The 27,264-nt window shown below is 49.0% G+C and overlaps 3 protein-coding genes across 6 annotated transcripts; 1 reads left to right on the top strand and 2 right to left on the bottom strand.

Annotated features, from left to right (window-relative positions):
* Positions 1 to 635: 635 nt before the first annotated feature.
* On the bottom strand, positions 636 to 7,616 carry LOC128729242 (vascular endothelial growth factor A). Of its 4 annotated transcripts, none has more exons than XM_053822904.1 (6): positions 7,315 to 7,616; positions 5,352 to 5,460; positions 3,396 to 3,601; positions 3,028 to 3,336; positions 1,621 to 2,221; positions 636 to 1,061 (listed from the first exon to the last, which is right to left on the bottom strand). In XM_053822904.1, exons 1-5 carry the CDS (start codon positions 7,591 to 7,593, stop codon positions 2,069 to 2,071), a joined length of 1,056 nt encoding a protein of 351 aa, XP_053678879.1. In that variant the 5' UTR covers positions 7,594 to 7,616; the 3' UTR covers positions 636 to 1,061; positions 1,621 to 2,068. The 4 variants fall into 4 exon arrangements, with proteins under 4 accessions (XP_053678879.1, XP_053678880.1, XP_053678881.1 ...); XM_053822905.1 differs by having other exon boundaries at positions 636 to 1,058; XM_053822906.1 differs by lacking the exon at positions 1,621 to 2,221.
* A 6,514-nt stretch (positions 7,617 to 14,130) lies between these two features.
* Positions 14,131 to 17,894, bottom strand: LOC128728500 (chromosome-associated kinesin KIF4A). The gene is made up of 3 exons (XM_053822126.1): positions 14,688 to 17,894; positions 14,282 to 14,574; positions 14,131 to 14,200 (listed from the first exon to the last, which is right to left on the bottom strand). The coding sequence occupies exons 1-3, from the start codon at positions 17,892 to 17,894 to the stop codon at positions 14,131 to 14,133; spliced, it is 3,570 nt and encodes a 1,189-aa protein (XP_053678101.1).
* Positions 17,895 to 19,419: 1,525 nt separating this feature from the next.
* LOC128728499 (transmembrane protein 94) lies at positions 19,420 to 27,229 on the top strand. Its single transcript, XM_053822125.1, has 8 exons — positions 19,420 to 20,637; positions 20,708 to 20,842; positions 21,296 to 21,340; positions 22,530 to 22,659; positions 22,727 to 22,886; positions 24,257 to 24,353; positions 24,421 to 26,846; positions 26,913 to 27,229. Exons 1-8 carry the CDS (start codon positions 19,420 to 19,422, stop codon positions 26,983 to 26,985), a joined length of 4,284 nt encoding a protein of 1,427 aa, XP_053678100.1. The 3' UTR covers positions 26,986 to 27,229.
* Positions 27,230 to 27,264: the final 35 nt, after the last annotated feature.

Genomic DNA, 27,264 nt, shown 5'->3' with positions numbered 1-27,264 from the left:
TAATTCGAAACAAATTAACGTTGAGCTGTTTCAGCGTTAATTTTACAACGGACGATTTCAATCGACAATTGACGAGTTCAAACGAGAAATCCATCTGACGTTTGACATGACGTATGTAACGTCAATACGATTATGCATGACTATCGATATTCAAGTTAGGTAATGCAGTTCGTGCAGATTATCCCGCTTAAAACTGTGAACTAAGATTATTTCCAGTTGATTCTCCTTGCTCTCCTTTAAAAAACCTCCTTTGGCCAAGTGTAAAAGACAAAAAAGTCCTTCGAAATCGTGCTCCTTTGTGGATCTGCGTAAAGCAACGAAGATTAAGCAAGTCGAGTTTCAAAATCCGAAGTAGACACCAAATTGAAAACACACAAAATAAGCTTAGCCTGCTTCCAGCAGACGGAATATACCGTACAGCTGAAAACCTTTAAGAACATTTTCCGCGTCCTACGTTACATAACGACGGAATAATCTCATCTGAAATTCGAAACAAAAAAAGCCGTGCTTGGAGTCCTTACACCAGCAACATGACAATGGTGAGTGTTTTTTAAATGCCAATTGAGACAGTGGTTCGATGTCGTACCTTTTCGAAGCTGGAAAAAATGAATCAATTACACACGGCCTAACCGAGGTCCTTGTAAATATAGCATTTATTTCAGTAAAAAGAAATGTCCGCGTCATCGCACGGCACTCGCGCTAAAGTTACGGTAAGGCAGAACGAAAAACTAAAATGCGTTCAAATCTGTGCGGCTTCGACGGTCGTTGTACGTGTGTTTCTGTTTTATTTTTTTTTTATCATAGTTCTAATGGTTCCATCGGCCATTTTGTTTTCGTAGTCGCACGTCCCGTCCAGCAATAAAACAGAGGCAAAATGAACGGTCAAATCCGCCATCTTCGATCATATAAAATCTACACCGCCCCATCACTCGCTCTGGCCACTATCAACTCTGCACTGCGGGCCGGTCTTAGGTGTCGCTCGCAACTGGGATCGGTTTTACTATCATCCGCCGGCGGTCCTCCAACGTCTGGTTCCAGGTTCGTCCCGCCCAAGGCTTCTGCTATCCCGTCGGCGGAAATGAAAGTGCAAAGAGCGGAAAAGGACAGGACGAGGGCAAAAGAGAGAGAGGGAGAGCAGCAGGGGCGGGAAAAATGGGAGCATTTTGAGGTTGGGAAACGTGAAGATGAGAAACATTAATGACTGCGTACAAGGCCCACTGATTTACGTTTAAAAAGTATGAATGTACGGTTGCACTTTCGCACAAACAGACGATTAGCATAGCACCTCTTGCCCGCGAGTTAGTGGAAAATGGTTGGAAAATGGCACCGTCTGTCTTGCCTTTCGGTTGTCCGCACCCCCCAAAAACGATCGGGGATGAGTTAGAAAAGCGATGGAGAAAACAAAAATCCAAATATGCGGTGATGTATGAAGGGAGAAGAGAACGACAGAGCATGGAAACCGAAGAGCCCCCCGTTTTTTGCCGAAAGCCCGGTCCCGTTTCGATTTCCGGAGTTTAGTAGCAGCGAGTAGTTTGGTAAAGGATACCCTGGCGCGGAAGGTTTCTCTCCTGCCTGGGTGTTAGTCGTTTCGTTCGATGTTGTTAGCAATCGGCTTCTCACCTTCGTTTGCGGCTCGTTTCCCTGTTCCTGGAAACGCTGTATTTCTGCTCTATCCTGCCACCCAGCCACTACCAGTTCTCGGAGGCATTTAATCCACTGCGGTTAGGTATAGTCGAGGCAATACTGGTTCATTTTACTGTCTCATCTCTATCTCTCTCTCTCTCTCTCTTTTGACTAAGTATCTAAGTACAATTACGCTTACTGGCTACACGATATCTATATTTGTTGTTTGAGCTAATTAACCTAGAGAGTAGCGTTCGTACGCCGGCAGGAGCCCGAAATGGAGGTTACAATCGATCGAAACTCCGGACAGTCCGGCGTGCGATCGCACAATGACTGAAGGACTCCTGCAGCGCCAAAGCCCGCCAACCGAAGCCAGCGAGCCCTAAACACGATAAGAAGGACGCGGTCACGAACCGCCACGAAATTGAAATGGCAACCATTGCGGTTAGTTTCCGCGTTCCGGATCGGGTTGCGCCTGGACGGATGGTGGGCTGCGCTTCCGGGAGGCGGAGGAACGCGACAGGACGATCGGCTGCTGCTGTTGCTGGTGCTCCTGCGTGGGATCCCACGCCTGCGGTCCCTCGTAGTAGAAATCGTTCTGTGGGAGCGGTTTGAAATTTAAAATGTGCCATCCCCCAAAACCACGTGTGTGTCCCAGACGTGGCAATCGTGAGCGAAGGTAGCCCATCAACAGCGGATAGGAGTACCATTTCCGGTCGGGTGAAGCGACGTCGAGGCAGGGAAGAGTGTTGCAGTTAGATCGAAAGGGGGTTTTTTTCGGTGTAAGCGAAAGGGTTTTTGGGGGAAGACCGGGTGGTACAAAATAGGGACCCACGAGATCGCAGCAGGAAAAGAGAGAGAGAGAGAGAGAGAGAACGGGAAAAACAAAGAGAGAGAGAGAAAGAGGATAAAAAAAGAAGCAAAAATAGAGCAAAAAAGAGAGAAGAAAGGCAATCGCTTGATTAATGGCTTGGCGGTAGACCAGGCAAAGACAGACGGCAGAGGTAAGGGGAAGGGGTTTTGGGGCTACAGGGTGTTGGGAGATGGAAAATGGGCAGCTTGAGGTACCAGAAAGACAGGCTATCATTCGAAAAGGACATGCGGGCTACTGGAGGAAGCTGCAGCATGCAGTATCCTTGTCCCCCAAAAGCGGGTTCTTTGGCACATACGCGAGGGGAAGGTAGAAGGTAGAAGAAAGGTAGAGGATGAAGGGTGCCGAGAGCTGCCGGGTGTTAGTGTCCAGCGGCGTAGATCCTACGCGGCCAGTCTGGTCGAGTCCTTCTCGGTGCCGTTGTCAGTAGGAAGGAGTGAGTTGGCGGTTGTCGCTGGTGCGGCAGGTGACGGCGGTGGTAGCGGCGAGGTCACCGGCTCCACCGTACCCACCTCGTCCTTCTCCATGCTTACCGGAAGGCACTTGCAGGCACTGCGATCATAATGCGAACCACTCGTGCACTCCTCCGTCCTGGGCAGACAGTCGCAACTGCAGGTGTTCGGGTTCCACTGCTTCAGCAGGCGTTCCTGCAGGCACTGGTTGCGGTCCTCCTTGTTGGTGCACTCGCAGCGACAGTTGTTCGGGTTGTAGATCTGCCGCTCGGTGCAGTGGGACTCCTTCACACGGCACTGACACTTACACCTGACGTGCTCTTCCACTGGTACGAGCTCTAGATGCGAGAAGCGATCCTTCTTGCCGCTACGATACTCAAGGATCGTGACCTACGGTTGGATGAGATGGGTTTCAGTTGAGGGCTCGACGGGCGTACCCTTCAGCTCACCTTGAACAGGATGGTGCGGTTGACGACGGCCTCACACACGAGCTGGTTGGTGTTGCAGCAGCCGCTACAGCGCTTCACGCGCGTACACGTGGGGTAGAAGTAGTAACGTGAACCGGTTAGGTTTTCGGGTCGTAAACTGACCAACTGGGAATCTGGTTCGCAGGATGCCGCTATTGGATTCACGCCAATGTCACGCCCACTGTACTCTAGAGATGTGGTAGAGGACGAAAAAACCACAGATTTTCGATTAATCCTTCGGCCAGTGTATTGATCTCTCACTTTCTCTCTTTCTCTCCCTCTTCTCTTGCACAGAATTCAACCCAACAATCGACCCAAGAGCTATGTGCTTCCGGTTCCGAGCACGCCGAGGAACCGGGAGGCTGGAAATGCATGCTGCAGGAATTCTGGCACGCTGTGGTAAATAACCCGAACATGCTGGAGTATATGCTAACACATAATGCGGTCCTGCAGTGGAACGGCCTCACCATTCGGGGCCGGATGTACATTATACGGTTCCTGGTTAATAAGTACCGTTGCGGAGTTTTGAACATTAGCTGGTTTAAGCAGGCCGAACCTTGGGTGTTGAATGCCGAGGAAAGCGAGCGTTTAGATCGTCTCATGTAAGTAAAAAAGACGCCTTTTTCGTGCAAACTACGCACTACGCAACGTCGAGACAGGAATAATCCACCATGTTCTTCACATCTTTACAGCAAAACGCTGAAAACAGAGCCCGCGGAACAATCAAGAAGTGTGCTAATCAAGAGGCCAATTAAGCCCACCATGTTGACTTACAGCAGTAGTACCAGCAGCGGAAGTAACAGCACAAATCCTGAAGAGGAACCACGTGGAACCTTTTGTGCACAACAAATGGCGGATGATGTCCAAATGACTCCAAAGTACTCCGGTAAACTTATCACACCACCCAACATTAAAAAATTGCGTGCTCGTTATTTTATCAATCCCAGCGACGATGACGACGACTACGACGATGATGACGATTGGGAATATTTCGAACTAAGCTCGTCCTCTGCCGACAGTGACTCGGCGGTTTCTAGCGTCACCTCCAAGCAGGCAGAAGTTGCGGAACGTCTCAAGAGCAACCGTAAAGAGCGCACACTTGGCGAAGAACAATCGCTGCACGCCATTGGCCGTATGCAGCGTTTACTCGGGAATCCTGCGAGCCACCCGGACGAGGGTGAAGGAACACCATTGGCCATGGTCACTCCCGTCCACTTGGCGTTGTCGTATCGCATCCACCAAGCCACTCAAGAGCCGCGCTACACGTTGATCATACTGGACATGAATGGCTTCCGGTCGGAAACTAGAACCGCCCGGCGCAAGCTGCTATTCCCCGACGAACCATCGGAAGTGGTCCCAACCCCGCTGCCGATTGAGCCATTACCGCAACCACCCGGTGCGCCGGTCAAACGACGTCGAACAACCCTTCCGATAGTCCGCCATAGTCCACGCCAAACGGCCATTATCAACCCGTACGTTGACGCACCAGGCGCGAGTTCCTTTAGCAGCAGCAGCAGCACGACCAGCAGTACTATCGTCAGCTTGGATGGACATTCCGTGGAGGTGAAATTACCCAAACCAACCAAAGAAGCCGCTAACGGTTTGGCAACCAAAACGCCCAGCATCCGGAAGCCGCCAAGGATCTAAGCCGATATCCGGGAGTTGAACCCCGATTTTCAAGTCATTCACAGATACTCATTTGATTTACTACGTTCGCGAAGGGAGGAGTTATTTTTTATCCTTAAATATAATACTTATTTGTTAAAGGGCGCGCGTTAACCCCCCCGATCCTATTAGTCGTAACCATTGCATTGTTATATAATGCAATACCATAAACGGTACAGAAAGACGCTCGATAGATTCTCCTGTTTGGTGAGGCATCGTAGGAGCTCGAGTAGGTTTGCATTTTTCGCTGTCGAAATACGTTAGTTTGCTTACCACCACCGCCCATGAACACGCGTTGATCGATCGAATCAGGATCAAGCAGGCTGAGAATGTCGGCGGTTGAGTTGAGTTCCGAAAGTTGCCGTGCGTAGCTGATCGGAAGCTGTCGTAAAGAATAGAAGGAAAGAGAAAAGAACGCGTCTTAGTGAGGATTCCAGAAAGGGCCAGAATACGTTTAACATCCTGATTGTAGAGAGTATTCAAATTGTACCGCGATTAATTATTTATTTTTCTCTTAAACTTGTAATTAAATCAATTGCTCAATATAACTCCATGTCGACTATGTTTATATGGAAAGAAAAAAAACGCTACATACGATGTTTTTCTCCCATGGTTATACAGCTGCTATGTTCGATTGTAGTGTTTTTTTAACGTTTAGATATCAGAGTTAGAGGCCCCGCTCACACTCACCACTGCACTCATCAATCGGGGCTGTATCGACCGTGGTCATGTCCCGATCGATAACCACCTTGACCAACATCCGAGTGCCAGTAGTTGGGCAATTAGGTGTGATTGCGAAATGTGGGGCTACTGAGGGCTTTATCACAAAGTTAGGGCATCAATCGACGGTAAGAGACCTGTCCGGTCGGTTGCCGAAGCACATCGCCATCACTAATACTATCAATTATCGCCCGGGGATTCTCTAGCTGGATGGTTCTAGCTCATGTCAGGAACGAACGAAGTTCCTACCGGCACAGTGACTAATGCCAAGGCGTCTGTTGAACTTGAACGAGAAGCTAACACCGCTAACAAGAAGGCGTTGTAACGGTTAAGGTTCCCGTACGTGCCTTAGACTGCCAAGTGGAAGCCAGGAAAGATAAACAAAATGCAACCAACCGGGAGGAGAAGTACAAACTTGGCCGTTTCCTGCCCCAGTCAGGTCGTTACAGGGCGTGTTCCGAAGAAACGCTAGCAAACGGCAAATATTTGCGCTATCTGCCTACCAGGCACGTGTTGAAGCAAACCGACTGTTTGCTAACGAACTCCAGAGACGTTGCTGAGCTCGACACACACACACACACACACACACACACACACACACACACACACACAAAAGGCGTCACATTGGTGAGGGGGACAAAAAAGAGTAACAAGATGTGGTTGTTGAAGGTGGAAAGGCTAATAATGCGACTGCATTCGACCTGTCGCTGGTTGTCTTATCTTATCGGAGCTTCCGAGAGAAGCAGAAGAGAAAAAACGCCTCCTACGGAAGTTGTCGAACGATGCAATACCAGGGATCGACACCTAATGGCGCCTCTTTTTGAGATCACAATGCCACCTGCCTGCATTCATCAAAACGCACGTCGGCGTGATCCACAACACCCTCCATTAGCACGATCGATTAGTCATCCGATAGCGCCAGACCTTTGAAAACTGAATTGGGGAAATTATGCTCAACCAGTATCCGGTTTCTAGTGGCCCCCACCCCTGTGCGATGATGACTCATGAACGGATGTGGTTTCGCCCTCACCATCGATGGATTCCTCAGATATCTCGGGGCGACATACCAGAAGCAGATCGTGTGGGTATTCATTGCCACGTACAGCAACGTGAAAGGCTATCTGACGGTGGAATGCCTCCACGGTGGTCATGTAAATAACGTCGTTCACCTTAATGACGTTACGACGTGCGGTGAGGTTGATCACGTGCTTTGGCACGTGAACAGGTGGTTCCGTTAGTACCTAGACCTTCATCAGATAGCTCTATTTGTTGGGACGATGCTCAGAGGAGTGAGAATATCTTCAACCTAAAGCTGTACCTCATCCCCCCGTTCTAAAAGGGCTATGGATGAGCTGCTCAAGCTCCAACATCGAGAATCTTGCCCCAAAAGGATCCCACCAATTACTCATCACCAACTCCAATCCCTCCCCAGAGACATCCCTCTAGGGAACCTCAAACTCGGGCGATGACTCACCCGATCGGACGTCACGAAAACACGCGTCACCCCTCTACTCACCCCATCGAACTCCTCCGAATCATCCTCATACGGGTAGCCGTGGGCATCATCCGCCCAGGCGTCACTTGCCTCATCTGTCAGACGTCGCGGGGATTCGCGCTTCTCCTTTGCCAGCGTTTCCTTGCGCTGCCGCTCGTACTGCGTGTTCAGCTCATCTGGGAAGATGATGGCCCCGGTTCGGTCGGCGGATTGTTGGGCATGAGCTGCCGGAATCGTACCAGACGGTAGCAGCAACAGCAACAACACGGGCGCCATTAAACGGATGTAAAGTGGCGCCATTTTTTTTTCGATCCACAATCACTGTTCACTCTCACGCTCAACTGCGGTGTGTTGTGCAGGTGTACTCTTCTCGGTGTGTCTCGCTCCACTCCACGCTGCAGGTGGAGAAGCTTCGATCAAACAACCCTGCAGTACACGTCGGTCGGTGTGCAAATAAGACGCATAAAAAGCAAACAAAAAAAGCACCCACAAGCAATCACTCTCACTTCGCGAACAGCGTCTCGGATGGTCGTTAAGGGTCGGAATTGTTGTCGTTGTTGTTTCGCGCACCCTTCCGACGACAGAGAGGTTAGGTTTTTGCGTGTCGCGTAAAATCACCAAATTCAGGCCGATCGGTTGAGGCTAAAAATAAAGCTGCACAATGAAGCCCTGACGTGCGTTAATTGTGGGTGAGCTAGAAAAAGGAGCACGCGGCCCTTTTTTGAGTGGCGGAGGAGGAGGAGGAGGGGGTTATGACCCTTTTTGTTGCTTCGTTTCCCACTCGCGGTTTCACTTTCAATTTATGGCTTTTGCTTTCCCACCAACAAAACACCACCTATGCACTAAAGGGCATCTGTAGCCCTTCACAAACACCCACGCGTGTCATCTGGAGAAGCTCCACACTCGAAGGGCTAAATGCGGCATATCCTTGAAGGCAGGAGTCGTGCTGTCTCGCGGAAACCGATCGATCACCGATTACGAAGGGCCGATTAAGGGTGGATCGAAGAAGGAGAAGGAACAAAAAAGGGACCACATTGCGAACCACGCGCACGTGCGAAGGGTCAAAAGGGTGCGATGGGTGGTGATGGGTGCTCCAGTGCACCTGCCCTTCGATCGATCGCGACGTCTGCTGCCCGTCGTCGTCATTACTGAGCCCTTAGGGACGGGTGTCGGGTTTGGTCGATTGCGTGGTTTCCGCAATTTCTTGGCATTCCACAATTTTCTAACCTACCCCTAGAAAGCCTTCACTCATGCGAGAGAAGCCCAGCGGCAGCGTGCGGAACGTTGTGAGCTACAAAAGCGTGCTTCTGACCGTTTGGACACGTGACCGGAATAGAAGTAGCTAGCAAATGAAGCTTTACACCCAATAAAACAATGGATAGAAAAACCCTAGCGCTCTGGGGTGTTCAATAATACCACATAAATCGCTCACCTTCAGTGGTTGCCATGCAATCGAAACTGCTGAGAGGCATTATGAAACTCTTGAAGCAAAATTAGCTTTCAATGCAAATTTTTGTTATGTTTTATAATCCCCAAACAATGGCGAAAGCGCGTTTGTCTGCGAATGCTTCCATAGACCTGTTTTTTGGACCGGTTTTTTGGTTATCATACAGAGAGGACTTAGGATTAGGTTGTTGTAGGTATAAAAAAAGACAGAACAGCGAACTTGAAGCTGTAGAACTACCTCCAGCAAGAAGCTTGTCTCTAGAAATAGATCAAAATTCAACACGCGTGCGGTTGGGGTGTTTTCCGAAGGACAGTTATTTAGCAGATCTGATTGATATTGAACCCAAGTCCGGTGTTGGGCGTTCCCGTGTGTCACACCCTGGATTATCCCCGGTCAGGGTGTGGGACTTTAAAAAAATCCCCACCGATTACATGATTACCTAGAAGTTTGACGTCTTAATCAAGCAGACAAGTCTGTACCTCCACAGTACCTGTTTCAGATGACGCGGTGGAGGTGTTGATGCTCAGACACCCCCTCCGGACGTGTCGTAATTCATTAGGAGGTGTACCTAAAAACACCTTCTGACAAGGGGGACATTCAGTAGTTAACCAACAAAAAACACCTCCTCCACACGAGGTGACGATGGTTTGTGAATTAAAAACAACCTTCCGGCAGCTTCACAAACCAACCCATTGTTAGAGCCTGTTTTCGGTGTGTTGTGACCATCATGTATGTGTGTGTTTCCTTCCTTCCATCCCGTGTGTTCCAGTTTCCAAGCGATGGCGGCACTGACGGACGAAATTAACAGGTCCCCAAGTAAGTCCGGATTTGCCCTCTACGAGAGCTCTAATTGACGGTGACGGTGCGTTTGCCGCCTTCATGGACGTTGGTCTCTGTTTGCCCTTACGCTTAACGCTCGCACCAGTTCACATTCCGGGGCTCTGATAGCGGAGGCGTTGATATATGAGCTTGCGATTTATGGGGCTTTTTGGATGAACGAACGAGCAAAAAGTGTGCTCTAGCGCCATTTTGGAACCTCCGAGCGAATGGTTGGTCGGTGGATAACCAGGACCCAGGAGGCCCCAGAAGCTGTTCGACTTCTTTAGATCTTTTTTGAGGTTACTTCCCGCATCCTTCAGGGAGCAGAAGATCCTCTTCCTGAGCTCCTCTGTCAGGTAACCTGATCAGTGTTTTTAACTCCAATAGGGGTTTTTTTTCTTCTACGCCGTAATCTGGACATTCATCCTATCGATGACTCACGCAACCCTACGGAGGTCCCCCCTTCCCCTCTTCCAGCACATAAATCACCCCCTCCCCCCCTTCCTTCATGATCCCCCTTCCTAAATGATATCTGTTTATGGTTGATGAATCCCCTTAACTATTAACTTTATCCGCCTTCACGGGCACACGGCGGGTGAATTCGGAAGTGGCATTGCGCCCACCCCCCACCCTCCCACCCCCAGCATACAGCCCACCCCTCCCGCAGGCGGCGGATGAGGTTTATTATGCACAACACGGCGCAATCAGCGAGCGCAAAAGCGGAAAAGCGCTTCAGCCACTCATAATTGGGTCTCGTCCCATTATCCAATTGTCGTCCTTCCACCCTTAATCCCTTTCTCGCCGCCGGAAGGGGTTGGAGTAGGGCAACAATAACAAGCATTCAGTCATCCCTCAACTCCCCCCTGTACCCTCATAAGACCTGAGGAAAGTGTGCTGAGCGCACGAATTCAACTGGCAACACGACAATGTGACTAATGTGGGGTTGGTTGACGAGTCCACATCAACCCCACGTTGGGGCATTGGGGTAAAGGACCACACTGGAGGGTTGAGAGGAGTGGAGGAGACGTTCAACTGCACCAGAAGTGCAATCTGCAGCTGTTATGCCAATTTACTGAACTTTTTGTGAGGTGTGCTTTTTTTCTCTCTCTCTTTCGGTTAGCAAATCTCGCTCAGACAGGGGTGGAATTGGCTGTGGAGATTTGATCAAATTTTTTTTGTTAACAGCGTGGGAGAATGAGAATGTGAGAGAGAGAGAGAGAGAGAGAAATATTTCCCAGGTGCGTGTGCTGTGTTGAATATTGCAATTAGCAGCACGTTTTTGAGTAGGGCAAATGCATCTTCCCCCGTTGGCAATCGACGGCCTCCCTTCGCTTGACCTTCCAACCGCGAATCCACCACCACTCTTGGGAGGTTTTTTTTCTTTTGCTTCTTGTTCGATCGAACGTCCTTCGTTTCAGGCACGTTCCTTTTCTTCCTTGCTTCATGTCTGCTTCAACCCCCGATGGCGCCGGATGTGTTCAGGGGTTTCAAATTCGCACAGGGGGAAATAACACACACACGCAGGCACACACACACGGAGGTTGATGGTCCACAAAGGTAGTCCTTCCTCCTTGGAGTGAGGTTTTTTTCAACCCCCCTTTGGGAGGTCATAGAGGAGCCCTTTCACGATTGTTTTTTTTTTTTGGCATTGAAAACCGCTCCGGAAGTGGAGGAGTGATGAGAGGAGAGGTGTGAGAAGACACACACACGCACACGCACACGCACACTTTTCGTAAATTTTCCACCAACGGTCTCGGCGCACGGGTTGAGGGATGAATAAGTTTGATTGGTGGTTGTTATTTTTTAATCTCATCGCAAACACTGTGGGAAAACACGAACACCCCCTATTCGAAGGGTCGGGTAAATTGAATTCCACGGTTTCCAAGGATGGTGGGGTCCATTCGGTTGTGTGCTGAAAGGCGCGAAGGAATGCACCCGAAGGAAAAACAAAAACAAACCAAAAACGCGATCACGAAAAGGACAAACGGCGATTCGTCCTTCCGGCGAGGCCTTCGAGCGGAAGGAGAGAAAGAGAGAGAAAACCACCCACGCACGCACGCGATCCTGCGGGATAGGGATTAAAGGAGATTTTTTTCACACCCACACACCCACACACGCACACACACCTTTTGTTCTCTCAATCGCACTCACAATTCGAACCGATCACACGCGTTGCCAGCAATCGACTGAGGCGTTGAATGCGTGCCAAGCAGCAGACCGGTGAAGGCGCGCAGAAGGCTTTGATAAACCTCCCTCCAACCCCCCTCCCCCGCCCACACACACACGCAAGCGCGCTCGTTCTAGCCCGCGATCGCGAAGCAAAAGTGCACGGTTTTTGGTTTGGTCTCACTCACGCGCCGGTGTTGCTGCCCTGCAACCTGTTCTGTGGTGTTGTTGCGTGTGTGTGCGAGCGATTACGCATACACACGGTGGCTGGGGTGATGCACACAGGTGGCTGCGACGTGACCGCGACCGACGCACACACACGCACACCTGAGCCTAGGGCTAGATAAATTCTAGCCATCAACGCATTCGCGGCGTTCCGTCGTCTGTCACATGGGGGGATTTGTTTGTTTTTTGTTGATGCGCTTATATTTTGCTACACATTTTGTTTACATGTAGCTTTTGGTCGAATGGGTGGGAGGTAACGACCTTGCGAAGGTGGCTTAACGGTTGATGCGAGAAGCTGGATAATGAGGCATTTAAACACGGTATTTAAACGTTTTCTAACAAACTAAGGAACGTCTAAATTAACTAATGAACTAACTCAATAAGTATCCCTTTCATTTTAAACAACTTATATTACAAAAAAACGATCATAACACCGAATGAATCGGATATTCTACAATGCCTTAAACTACTATGGATATGGATAGAATTAATCTTAAAAAATCATCATAAATTACATACCTTTTCATGACCTACGTTGATCTTGGCACCCAGATTTAGAGCTTAGTTTTCCATCAAATTTTCTCGTTCATGCTTAACACACATTAGCCGCCAAATAGCCACCGGAAACGTGACGGATGAGTCATCTCACCCTCCCCCGCACACCCCAATGACGTACCTGGCGGCCATTTAACCTGGCGCCACAGCGCATAACGTGTGCCACCATCGAGTGGCATGCTTTTCCCCGTGTTCGCCTCCTTTGCTTCCCACACACGCCAAACATTCCAACGGCTCGGTCAACGTGTTTAGAACACACCGTGCGACGCCTGCAAGAGAACGGCCCTTATTGTATGCTAATGCATGCGCCTTCTTGGAGCCCTTTTTTTCCCGGCACTACTCGTGCGTCGCGGTCCGGAAGGGCTTAGGATGCTTTAACCCAGTCGCATTCGTGGTGGGTTGGCTTTTAAAAAAAAACCGTGTGTCGCAACTTACTCACTACAGCAAAAGGAAAGTGATTTTAAATTTGTGTCGCGTGTTCGAGAGGCACAGGCACGTGTGTGATGTAACACCACAGCCGAATGTCAAGCTGCAAAGCCAAACTGCAAACCATTTCATCGACGATCGGCGACTGGTGGGACCTCGAGCACACGCCTCACCTGCAGAGGGATGAGGATCGCGACGTCTAGTTGGTTGGTGGAATGTGCAGGAATGAGTCATCCGCGTGCATGACGAACTATCACCTGAATGCATTCCAACGGATGATGAAACGGTGCCACGCTGGCGGCTAAAAAAGGGAAGCATCTAATTAGCAGATCCATCGTGGAAGGGTATCAATGGACATTCCTCTGGATCGTGTCTCGTGGTTGTTGCCCCTGGGAGGGATCGTCTAGCTCCGGTTTTGGGAAGGAATTCTCTCACATCCCGTGTGCCCTTTTACGGTCGTCCTTCGGACGAAGGGGGGGAGGTGAAATTACATTGTGTCGATGTTGATTGGGTTGATATTCAAGAGCATTCTCCTTGCGATTGATTGATGTATTGTTTGAATCGGGTTTGATTGGAGGATTGAATGTCTCATTACGAAAATGAATGTGTCGAAGCTTTTCGCTGAAAAGCGGAGGACGAAAGACGATCCTTTTAAAGGACTGAAAACGACGGCTTTATGCGATACGTAATTGAACTATCTAAACAAAGCTACGGAAACGTGAATTGAAACGAAACATTATGAGATGACATATGTAAGTACAACAGAAGCAAATGAAAGCGATTTTCACAACAAATATCGTTAACCTTTAAGATATTTAATAGTTATTGTATTTCACTGCGGACTATAATCGACAGGTCAAATAATAACAATTAATATACAATATTCTGGAAAAAAGTCAAGATTACATAGTATCGTCAAGGTTACATTATTTAACAAAAAAAAAAAGATTTGCAATACTCCTGTTCAATGGGCATCATATCATCGATCGATGTATATCATTACTGCCGATAATCTAACGTATAATATAATGAAAAAATTGAAATGAATTAATTTAAGTCAGTTTACGTCAACGGCAACAGCCAAATCTTGTGTAAAACTAATGATTAACGTTGAAATGCTAAATGTAAAAAAGTCCTTCATATGTTTAGTGAAGCGTGCTACCAGAGCATAGGGAAACAACGTTTAAAAACGAAACGGTTTAGATATCCAGCAGTGGCTTGCGCTTCCTGTACTTCGCGCAGTAGGTCAAAATGTCCATCTCATCATCGCTGTTTAGGGACGAAGAGAGAAATGAAGAAAACGATTTAAATAATGCACAAAAAAGACACCAAAGCATCCCGGTGACTTACTAGCGCCTCGCGTTTTCCTTGTTAACCTCTTGTGGGGTCTCTAGAGATGTCGTGGAATCTGGCATTTCTTCCGTTTCCGCTTGTTCCGTTTCGCCGACAGCTGGTAGATTATTTTGAGATCTATTAAGGCACCCAACGGCGCACTTACAGGACGGTTTACACATCTCGCCATGCTTCTGGCAGCCACATCGCTTCGTTTTGCAGTTGCCACTGCAACTGCAGCTTGCATTACCGTTGGAGGTGTTACCGTAGGTCGAGGTTCTCCCACTCACAACACTAGCGTTTGTGACATTCTGCAGCGTGGAGTTGGTAAGGGTCATCTCGCGGATGCTCATACTCTGTGATTGTTTAAATAAAAAAGGTGAAAAAGGATAACGATAACAAAAGGACCTTGCCCTCCTTCAACTCCTTCAAAAGCTGCATCTACCTTCTTCCGCTTATGGAGTGGCGTCGCACGGAAGTCAGGATCACGCTGGAGTTCCATCACCTCATCAAATTCTTCCGCATCCGACAGCCATTCGTCTTCCGGTTGCTCCTCTGTGTTGCTTTCCTCTATCAACCGGCGCGGAACCTTTCGTTGGCGGTGGACCGGTTGTTCCGTGACCTCATTAAGCCGCTTCAGTGCCCTGCCGTAGTTGGCTTCGTACTGTCCGATATCGTGGCGTAGCTTTTCGATCTGCCGGATAGCTTCCTCGTGAACGGTGTCAGGGCGAGCATCACCATTGCCGCCTTCCTGAGATGTACCAGCCCGTTCCATCAGCAACAGTGCCAGCTTGTCTTCGTACGTTTGCTCGAGCTGGGTCACCTGCTCCTTGTACCGATGTTCCGCAAGCTCGTACTCAGCGCGAACCTGCGCCAGTGTCTCCTCCTGGCACTCGTTTGTTGCCTGCTGTTCCACCAAACGGAAACGCGCCTCGACCAGCTTCGTGTGGGTTTGGGTCGCCCGTTCTAGAAGCCGCCGGAAGGCTTCTCGTGCTTCCGGGAGCTTGGCCAAACCCTCGCTTAACGCCAACAGCTGGTTGTCGGTGTCCATGGTGTGGATCTTCTGCTGCAGATCGGCAATCTGTGCGTTACGGTAAGCAAGATCTGATTCGATCTGATGGATCTCTTCTTCCAGTTCACCTGCCTCAGGAGTACCATCAGTACATTCAGCCAGCTGAGCCTGCAGCTCGGTCAGCTTAGTTGCCTGCTGGGATCGTTGTTTCAACAACATGTTTAGGGTAATATTCGCTTCGGAAGTGTTATATACCAGCTCTAGCTCATGGTCGATCCATTGGCTGGCTTGAGTACCACGCAGTAATGATCGATCTGAAGCGGAAGTACTAATCTGCCGTTGGCGACGATCGAGTGTCGCCTTTAATCGCCTATTTACCATGATCGTTTCGTCCATCTTCCGCTGCATGATGCGTTTCTGCTGCGAGTACGTCGACTCAAGCTTCTGCATCTGGTACTCACGCTTGCGATCTTTCGCCTTCAGCTGGCAGATCTCCTTCTCCCGGTTGAGGCGCCACTGGCGGAAGTTTTCGCTTTCCGTACGCATCGTCTTCAGCAGCTTCACGCGGGTTGCCTTCATCGTCTGGATTTCGGCACTTAACCCCTCGATCCGTTGCGAGTCCCGTTCTTTCAGCTTAAGCAGTTTCGCCTGCCGCAGGCTCTTCTGGCGCAGCTCTGTCAGCTCGCTCTCGAGCTGGACGACCTTACGTCGACGCTCTTCCGACAATTTCGAGCGTTTCTCGCTTGACTTCGTGTTTTCGAGCAGTGAGTTCAGCTCAACCAGCTGCTGCTCGAGCCCGTGGATCATGCTCTCGTACTCGTGCAGCTTTTCGGAGAGATCACGCTCCCGATCGGTTGTGATGGAAAGGACAGCTGCACTGTTGCCCATGCATTTCCGGTGTAATTCTTCCTTCAGGGCGAGCTCACGGTTCAGTTGACTCAGCTCGTTGTGGATGCGCATCTGTAGCTGCGTGTGGCTTTCCGACTTTTTCTCGATTTCTTCCGACTGCAAGGACGAACGGGTCGATGAGCTGCTCGTGCCTGAACCACCCATTCCGGGCACCATACCCAGGGCGGCCAACTCCTCTTTGTACGCGGTCAGTAAGCAAAGCATTTCCTCTCGAATGTTTGGAGCCTTACGCTCATCCTGCGGTTCGGAGTCCTCGTCCATCTTTTCCTCCTGACAAGTCGCCTTCGGTTGATTCGGGGCCCATTGGGCCAGTGTCTGCTCGATGTCATCTAGCAGCTTCTCCGCCGTAGTAGCCCGCATTTCATTCGTCGCAAGATCATGCAGAGTTGACTGCAGCTGCGATTGCAACAGCCGGTTGGCGTCCTGCAGCCGAAGAATCGTCAACTTATCCGCATCGCTCGTGTTTCGTTGAGGACGCAAATTGATATCGGTTAACCCGCGGGCCGGCGATCGTGCCGGTGGTGCTGGCACCCGGAAGCCATCCTCCGTCTCACTGCTACCATGGCCGCTTTTCAGAGACAATATCTCGAGCCGCAGATCCTGGATGGTTTCCTGTAGTTGCTTCACAAGCGCCTGCTGCGGGTCAAGGTTGATGATGGGTTTGTTCCGGATCTTGCACACGCGGTATGCGTACCGAAGCGTGCTGTGCGTCTCCGATAGGTTATAGGCCGACGGCGAAACGCAAGCGATCATGAGCGTGTAAGAGTTCCCGCCCAACGAGTCCTGCAGCAATCGAGTCAGCTTCGAACTCCGGTAGGGCACGTGCACCTTGTTGGCAGAAGTTCCGGACGCATTCCCGAGTGCTGTGATTACGTTCCCGAGTGCTAAAAGGCATTTGTTAATTTCGACACCCTCCTTGAAGCGGTCCCCGGTGGTGCCTGTCTTTTTCGAGCGCTCCGAACCAGCGAGATCGACCAAATGGAACTTGGACCGTATCGTCGAATTCGGCTCACCCTGAACCGACCGCAGGATGTTAATAGTAAATATGGCATGGCTCCGGCTGGACACGTTATTCATGGCCGTGGCACGCACGATCCGACCGGTAGAGCCACGCACCAGACAATCGAACGTGTCCTCGGCCGTAGCGATCGGCATCTCTGTTAACCCCTGCAGGATAATATTTCCGGTTACGGTTTCGCGAATATCCAGCGCCTGCCGCTCGCTTCCACATTTCTCCGCCAGCAGATCGAACACGTTGTCCTGGTACAGCTCGATGAAGGAGCAGGTTGCGGTTATGTCGCTTGCCGAGTTCGCATCCGACGCGCCATTCGCGATGGTGCGGAAAATGTCCTTAATAGCGCGCGGGATGACACCCATTGTCTCGCTCAACTCGCCGGTGAAATCCGTTCCCATGGTGTACGTTTTGCCGGAGCTCGTTTGACCGTACGCCAGAATGGTCACGTTGTATCCTTCGAACAGCTTGTCGAGCAGTTCGGACACCGATTTCTTATACAGGTGGGCCTGGGTCGTGCTGGGCGGGAAAACGTTGTTGAACGAAAACATGTCGGCTGTCGAGCTGCCACTGCAAATTACGATTTGGGGTTGATTTGGTACGGGCTGTTCGACCACACTCTGGCATCCTCGGTCACGTTCCGTTTTGGACATCGGTCGAATCCGTACGGCCACCTTCACGCTTTCGCTGCTGGACATTTTGACGACAGAGACTTCACGGCGTCGTTTCTCACTTTGAGTACACAAGCAACACGGTGGTGTTGTTTTAGTTCACAAAAACGATCTTAACTACGCTTAGATTCGTTACACAACGATGCTATCTTTTCCAATAAACTGTCCAGATAGTCTTCTGAGTATGAAATGCTTGCAAATTTGTTCAACAACCGGTAACGGGTAATAAAAAGTGACGAAAACGATGGAAAACCGGCGCAGCATTAACCAAAAGCAACTGTGATCGGAAATGGCGGCTAGCCGTTGCACGGGTACAAAATTTGAAGATATGTGCCAATTTTGACAGCTGGACTTAACATGATCGCACACTTGAAAGAATCTCATACCCTTCAGGGACTTTGCGGAACTATGTATGAAAACTAGTTCTTTTAACTTTTTCAGAGTCTTTTTGTCATAAGTTTTATTTAAAAAATACAATGCTTATTTTTTAGCAACCTAACCTTTTTATAAAGATGATAATCGTTGTAAATTGTCGCTTTACAAATCATACTCTTTTGCTGTTCCTGAAGGGACTATATGGGAGTTAAAATCGATTTGACGTTTAACATCTGTTTGGGTGTCAAATGCAGTACGTATATGCGCGCGTTTGTTTTGGGTTGGATTGTTTTGGGTGGTAATGTTGTGAATAGTTTATAAATTATTAACAGGAAACATAATTAACATTGTTTGTTCTGCTGACTTGCGTTCATAAGCATTGTTTCATGAAAAAAAAAGAATCAATATGAATGACACAACTGCCTGAAAGCGCATGTTTTCTGTAATCAAAGTGTCCGTGTTTGATATCGTTATTCTACAGTAGATTTTAGTTAGCGAAAGGAAGATAGTTTGATGGTTTAAATTTTATTTGTACCTAGTTAAAATCACTTTGTTAATTTTGCCGAATTATGGCGTTTTAGCGTTGTACATGTGCTACTTTGAAGTTTCTTCTGATATAATCTACAAGCTGCAAGAGTAAGCATAATCGTTTATCAGCCTTCGTGATTTTTCGCATACCTCAACAAGAGATAACGACTTGGTCATATAGCTGTGAAAACATTCTTCAACAGGTTTTTAAATGCTTTTACATAATTCTGCCTTCTATTTTTGGTGAAATATATTTCGAATCGTATTTTTTATGCTGATTTGTTTGCCTACTGCGAGAGATATTCTTCGATATGATCCATGATAATATTGTATTTATTTATACTAATTTTCAAGGCTATAGATCCGGTGCGGTGACTATTGTAGACATTTCCTCGCTAGACCCGCGAACAGAACGCAGCATCCTCCCAATCAAACAACGTGACCGACGTGTAGGAGTGCTGTGTGAAGATGTAGCCTTTTTTCGGTGGAACTCAAGCCCACAATCAACCTTCCAGCCACAAACACAGCAAAAACTGCCGTTCATCGAAGGCGCGCAAGCATAAATCGGGCCACCACCGGCACCGGTCCGTTCCTGCGAAGGATCCCCGTTCGATGCCGGTGTGTCGTGATCCTTAACTTCCGGAGCAGGATGACCGTCGCATCGAAGGACACTCACCAGCGGGCTGGTGTGCCACCGGAGCAAGAGAACCGTGGCGGTTTGGCCACAGCTGTAGCACTCCAACGCCTGCACGACGATATCGAGCAAATGCTGAGTGGATACGAACAGCGTTTCCGGCGCCAATCCGGCTTGGAGAAAATCCGCTCGACGTTGGTTGGAACCACGACCAGCCCACTTGGATGGTTCCCGACATTGGCCTCGCTCGTGTGCGTGTTCTCGTTAACTGTCACCGGGTACTACTGTTCGGCAGGGTTGCTTTTCGCGCTACTCCTGCTAACCGTGGCCGTGGTGGTGCGTGAAAACAATCTCCGGAAGACGGAGATCTACCGGAAACTGCGCACGGTGCTGGGCGAAATCCAGCTCGGGATAGAGCTGTGTGGCGATTGGACGATCGATAACTATCCGCATCTATGCAGCCCGCTGTCTCCCTGCGTAACGCTTCAATGGACGTATCGAGATGGCCGGATCGTCAATCTCCCGTGGGCACTGCTGGTGCGAGGTGACCACATCGTGATGCGACCGGGTCAGGTTTCACCCGGTGCCTGTAGTGAGTTCGGTGGCCGAGGACGACGCTTTAAATGCGGTGAAACTTACGGCCTTCAGCAACCGACGGAACCACCGATTAAACCGATCGCTCGAACACCGCTTCCAGATCTCGTATGTGTGGTCGAAGCGACGCCTTATCTAGATATCCTGCGCAAGTCCCTCGATTGCTTCCTCAGTCGCCCGAAGACGATCATCAACCAGCAGCGGGAACTGCTGGTATCGCGTTGCCTGCAACGGTGGGGCTTCGGGGTCATCCTTTTTGTCACCGTTTCTATCGGCATCCTGCGGAATGTCGGGCTGTATCTTCAGGGCAAGTTACCGACGGATTGGATGAATGTGTTTCTGCTCAATCCGACTGCCGCTGTTTTACCATTGTTGCCACTGCTCTTTCCCATTCTCTGGGTGTCGATTAACTTGTGGGGAGTGGCTCGACTCGAAACGCTGCTCTCGATCCCACAGGCCGTGATGCGCGCTCAGGCCCAAAAATCCTTCGCCGAGGATTTAGATACACCGACCTGCGATCTCGACCACGTCAAACTGCCACGCAGGACAGTGTTCTTCTACTGGTGGCAGTTGCTTAAAGGCCGCTCGGAACTGCTTGGCCGCAGTGCCAGTGTCGTGCAGGTTCTTGGCACCATCACGGTAAGACACCCTTTCCGCTTGAATTGTCCCAACGTGCTTTAAATTAACCGATTGACGTTATCCTTCGTAGGCTCTTTGCTGCGTCGACAAGAAGGGTATCTTGTCGTGGCCAAACCCAACCGCTGAGAAGGTGTTCTTTCTGCGAAACGCCCGTGAAGGCGATCACAACACCGACCAGTCGGAACAGAGCAGTCTCAACTCGCAGGTAGGACACTTGCACGCACCTTCCGGTACTCACTCCTGCCTCATTACTTCTGTAGGGCTCTCCGTGTCTTTGCCTCCATCTTTCCCCTGTCGCAATCTCTCTCTCTCATTATCTCACTCCACCTCATACGGCCATGCGACACTGGAGTAGCAGCCGCAATTGGTACTAATTGGAGCATTTATGTTGTTTTGCGTTCTAAAGCAAGCATTCGGCTGCCCACTGTGACGGGCGTAGCGCTGTTTTCCCTTCTGTTTTGTTTCTTCACCTTCCAAAGGACCTCAGAAATGTGTCCTTTCGTGAAAAATCACTTATAATTTCCACCAACCACGTACACCAGCTACGTTCCTTTTGTGCCCAAACTGCCTCGACCAAAAACTCCATCCCAACATCAGCACCGAAGCGAAATTCATGTGCTCAACTCAATTCAAACTACCCAAACCGATTATTTTACAGTGCTGCCAGGAACATTACCACCCACTCTCACATATCATCGAGCTGGTGATTAATGATTTATTGTTTCTTTTTATATGTATATATAGTATCGTTTTTCTATCACTATATACATATATTTATTCTTTCATTTCCTACGTTTTTTTGGCGCCAGTTTTGCACCCCGTTTTTTGATATAGTTTCGTTAGTTTTTTATGTTTAATGTATAATTTCCTTAACTCCTTTCGTCTTTTTAAGATTATATTCATCGTCGCTCCACGCATTTAGTCTATTAGACGTTGCTATACAGAATATTCCTTCCGTTAACGAATATGCAGGCATATAAACCATCACCGGTAGATTCCAGTGCTTTTGCTTTTTTTTATCTCTATCATGCTGCGTTTCAATCGTTCAGTTTTTACTATGCCCTGAATTGTTTAGTTCTACAAGTAGTTCAAAGTGAATTTGAAACTTATATAGTTTGTACTTTCGTTTAGGTGTAGGTGATGCGTGGAATATGCCTAGCACACCTGAAGTAGGAACTGCTGTGGTTAAATGTTTTCGTTACTTCAGTGTTTCCACAAGTAACTCGTTTTCCAGTGTCTCGTTTTCAGTGTTATATTTTATTGTAATTGATAATCTGAATGTTCTATATTTTAGTTCATTTGTAAGTTGCGAAAAGAAAGCTTTTAAACATTGCTGTTACACAAATGGTTGTGTGTAATTTTTAAAGGCTGCTTCCTAATGGATTGCTTAAAGAACTTTCTCTATTTACTTACGATATCATGTTTGTGGTTTATTCAATCTTTTGCATTGGTTTATTATTAGCTGCTGGCTGTGAAACATATTTATCTATACGCTCCAGGCGATATATGACCTGCTATAATTAACTAAACTTGTTGTGTATGGATAGTAGAAACTTTATACTTGCGATTTTTCAGTCTTCAAGGAGCCTGCTTCGATGGCTTTGCATGCTGCCCTTTTGGTGTGGCTAGCGCATTTGAATTGTGCCCTTTTCTGCTAAATAGTCGTTTTGCTTCTTGTTCGCGTTTTCACTTTATTGCTGTTCAATGTTACTTCACGATGTTAGGTCGATGAGTGAGTTGCTCCCTGAATAGTTGTTCTAGTATCGTATCTTATGCCATGTATCTCATCGCTGTTTCTCTTGTTCTCCTCCCTTATTTTCTTTCTCTCTCTCTCTCTCTCTCTCTCTCTCTCTCTCTCTCTCTCTTTCTTTTCATTTGTTTTATCTTCACAGAGCTCTCAGAAGGAACCGCTTGGGGCCATCGCAGAGGTTTTGGATCTTACGCATGATCAGCACAGCCCGTTCAAACTCGAGTTCGACGATCACGACTTCAAGAACCATATGAAATCGCTCAAACCGCTAGGTAAATCTGCGTACCTTAGGCCTTACTTGGCCATCCAAGCAATACCTAACTGATCGTTCTTGTGCAGGTATCGCAATCCTAGTGAACACGTGCTGCCCGTTGACGCAGGCACACTACGCAAAGTTCTGTGGCCACGTGACGGCGGCAGCAATGCTCGACAAGGATCTGGTTCCGGTCACCAACCGGTATGCGATTGTTGAGTCGAGTTTGAATTGCTTTATGCATGGGTATGTAGTAGGCATACCAAGTCTAGTTTTGATGTTAATCACTATTCATTATTATGAGTATTTTATTTCCTTCTCTCACTCTCTTTCATGTTCTTTATCATCGTCTCATCCGTTTTTCTTCTCCACTCTCTGATCTCGTCCTGTGTTGAGTAATGCATACCTTGGACGTCCTAGTTGTCTCCCTGGGACGTTAAAAAAATAGCGTTGTTGTGATTCATTCCAGAACATATGTTATTTATCGGAGTTGGTACACGCATACGTTGTTGTGTAAATCCTTCGGCTGAGTGAAATCTGAATCCCCATTTGTTGGACGTCCTTGTTTCGTTTCCGACTCAATCGCAGCCTTTCATGGTTCTCTCTATTTCTCTCTTTCTTTGCTGTTCTCTTTTATGACTGCCAAATCCGTACTTAGCAACACGCGCTAGAATTGTTGTACTATTACTAGATGCTGGGCTGTCAAATGTGCACTCTACTAAGCGTGTGCTGAGCACGTTTTTAGTGAACTATTCATGCTGTGGCGTTCTATGTACAATGATGTAGGTAAAAACCGACCCATCCCCGTACGCTGGTGTTCATTTCCAAATCTGAAAGTGAATCCTTTTTCTCCTCATTTCCCCGCTGCATTACGAAGTTAGTTTTTCACATTTTATTACTTTTCTATTCACATGACTGTGGCTTTTTTTGGGATGTGTCACCTTTTAGTTGTCCTTTTTACTTCTGGTTGCATTCTCATTTGCATATACTCATTTTACTCTTCTTGTTTGACATTTGGTCACTAATAATGTTTGTTAATGCTGCAAGTGCATTCACTGTAGTTTGTGTCAACTTTCATGTTACTGCACTTGTAGAGTTTGTTATGTTTTTCTCTTATCCAAAAAGTAGTGCATTTTAATTCTACTTTTTCGTCTCAATTTTATTACGCACGTTGTTTAAAGCTCTCAGTAGCGAATGGCGTATGGTAATGGCTGCGTTAATCTTTCTCATTTTGTGTGTGTTTGTTTGTTTGAGTGCTTTTTTAGAATTTAAATTGTCAATTCTGAATAATGGTGCTGAATCTTACCCGAGTTAAACGGGAACATATACGATCGAATCGATTCAAAAAGGATGCGCCTGCGGAAGCTTTGGCAATGAAAATTCTGGAATGAAATGTTGTGATATCTACCATAAGGAGTAGGTTGTCTGTATCTGCTTACATTTATGTGCACTACAGTGTGGGTTAACAAATGGGATGGTGTCTGTTCGGCAGTACGTGAGAATGGGCTCAAGCAGGGTTTAGATAGTTCCTTCCAATGGTCGTATTAACCGGCCGGTTCGTTCGCTTGCCATTTTGCGGATTTATGTGTAATAACGAAAACTTATTTCTCATGCAGCCGGTGCCTATGTGAGCTGGCTAAACAGATCGGCTTTTCGCCTCAAGCACGCGATATTTTCCAGCTCGAGGGTCAAATATCGAGCTATCGTCATCTTGTAAGTACAACGCCATGCTTGGGGACCAGGAACTTCTCTATTTAAAGTGCTCGATTTCTTCCCACAGCAACCGGATGTGGTTCGGAGAGACATACGATTCGCTCGGTCACTGCAGCTGGCCACGAAGGTGAAGGTACCGTTCCCACACTCACTGTCGGTGGTGATGCGCGAGATCAACAACGGTTCGTTGCAGCTACTGACGCAGGGTACGGCTGACATCGTACTTGACTGTTGCGATGATTACTGGGATGGCACGGATCTGCAGCCGTTGACTGAGAAGGAACGCAAACGAGCGCAGGACTTTTACCAGCGGTCCGCTCTGACGGCCTATTGTACCGCGTTCGCTTATCGGCCACTACGCCACGGCATAAGTGGAGCTTTGTCTGGAGGTCCTAAAGGAGGCAGTATCGCTTATCTGGAGCTTCCACCCGAGAGCAAACACCGGCGGGATCTGTATCGGCGCGAGAACTATAGTGACCTCGTTGGAGGTGATCCAGGTGGCGCTGGTGGAGAGTTTGTAGACTGTGGCCGAGGTCCTGCAGGTTGGGGTGGACGGACAGGAGGTACTCTTGGTCTCGGGCTAGGAGGAATGGCCCCACTCGCACATCACTCCATCTCCACCGATTCACTGCTGTTCACGGATGGGCGAGACGACGACATCTCTGATGTGGACGGATGTTACCAGATGCAGTGCCACCAGGTGTTCATTGGCATGGTGACGATGCAGTACCAAGCGCAGACGGACATTGTGCAGCTAATCGAGCGGTTGGAAAGGGCCTGCATCCGGTTCGTGCACTTTAGCAAAGAGAACGAGCTGCGATCGCGAGTGTTCTCTGAGAAGATGGGTCTCGAGAGTGGTTGGAATTGTCACATCTCGTTGTTGAGTGACGCGGACAGTCGCTCGACGTCACCCTCGTGTGGTGAGACAACCGGAAATGGAACGGGTGAACCCACGGCCACCGTCGGAGAGGTTCGTGAGACTGGGCCAGAGCGTGTCCGGTTGCTAGGGTCGTTACTGCCAACACCCGGTATGCTAGAAGCGTCGAAAGCGCTCAGTTCGTCAGCACCCGGTGCCATCTCGAACCCGGACTCGACAAGCCTGCTGGAACCGGGTGTGGGATCGATGTTTGGACGGGTTTCTCCCGCCCCAAGTGATCTCTCGTCAGCCGGAGAGTGTGATGGAGATGAGCTTGGCCAGAAGCAACATCAACCAAAGGCTCCCGATGGACACTGCCGGTCACTGAGTTGTCTCACCGACAGCACTGAACAGAGCGCACCGATTAATTTTGACATGTCCAATCGGGCGAAGCTGCCACGTGGTATCGAGAACATCCGACCACATCTTGAACACGTGGACAATGTACCACTGCTGGTGTCGCTGTTCACCGACTGTTCGGCGGAGGCGACACGTGAAATGCTCAACATCATGCAGCAGTATGGCGAGATTGTTGTCTGCCTCGGATCGTCCGCATCGAACTCCAACTCGGAGATCTTCCTGCAGGGCGATTGCTCGATCGCAATCGAACCATTATACCCGCAGGTGTGTCAGGAATACCCGGCTTACAGCGAATCGAACATCTACAATAACCGAGCAAGGTTGCGGACGAGACCCGGCAGCGGATCCGGAGCTGGGGTCGTCCCGGAGCGCTGCACCACCATCTCACCCGTCTACCTCAGTCGCATCCTTAACTCCATCTCGTGCTCGATTGCCACGTGCCGGGATGATCCGATCTCGATCGTAGCCGTGATCGAGCTGTCACGCCGCTTCATGGCTGGTCTATGGAGCTGCGTTCAGTACTGGGCGTGTTGTGGAGCGTCACTGGCGATCATGAACACGATCACGGCGATCCTCTCCCTGCCACCGATGGTCGTGCCGCTGCACGCACTCTACCTCATGTGCATCGTGGTGCCACTCGTCGCGTTGACGCTGTTACGAGTGGAACCGGATCCGGCACTGATGAAGCGTGCCACTGGCAAGAAGCAAAAGACGCTCAGCTCCCGGTTGGTGCTGTTTGTGTTCTGGTGCTACGGTATCAAGTTTGCGCTTGCGATCTTCGTGCTCGTAATCGCTTACTGTACGTTTCTGTCGCATCCGATCGAGCTGTTTGCCACCGGAAGTACGAGCGGAAGTGAGGGTACCCGGGCTGTCGTGTATCGGGGCAGTGACCAATCGGAGCGAGCTGTCGATGGCGATCTGCACCTGGCACGTTCCTTCATCCTGCTTGGCACCGTGCTGCATTTTGTCACGATCTCAGCGTCGTTCGTACATCGAGACTACAACTGCTTCAAGCGTAGCCCGCTCAGTAACCTGTGCTGGGTGTCGGTGGTTGCGCTACTGCTGCTGGTACACCTTGGGTTAGCTGTGCTGCAGCTCTGCACGGACGGGTACCTCTGGCAGGAGATGGAACGTGTCTGGCCCGTCGTGCTGATCATCGTCGTTACCGTGTTCATCACCTTCCTGGCGAGTGAGTTCTTCAAATGGGAGGAGATCAAGTGAGTAGACGCAAACGTATGGCTCGGAGCAATGAAAGATTTCTAGCCATGGGTGTATTTCCACAGAATCAACAACCGCTACATACGCCGAGCGCGGTTGGACTTCGGCACCAAGCTCGGCATGAACTCGCCATTTTAAAAGAAAAACCTATCTAGCTTTAGTATTCCCCCGTGCGAACACCCCGGCGTTTCCTGAGAGGGGTAGGGGTTTATTTGAAAGACATTAACAACGGGAAACGCCATCCACCGGTAGATATAGTGCTGGTCATCGTGCTTTTCGTTCCGAGGCTCGAGGGATAGACGATCCGCGACTGTGTAGAGAAGATCATCCTCATCGTCACTAGTGTATAGTACAGCGGCAACTCGACCGAAACTCGCCAACCATATGTATTCGTGAAATAAAGACAACTCTACGTTA

Source organism: Anopheles nili, chromosome X, assembly GCF_943737925.1.
Source record: "Anopheles nili chromosome X, idAnoNiliSN_F5_01, whole genome shotgun sequence".
NCBI classification, from domain to species: Eukaryota; Metazoa; Arthropoda; class Insecta; order Diptera; family Culicidae; genus Anopheles; species Anopheles nili.
Note: the sequence above shows the minus strand (reverse complement) of the source record. Positions and strands in the feature narration are given on the sequence as shown.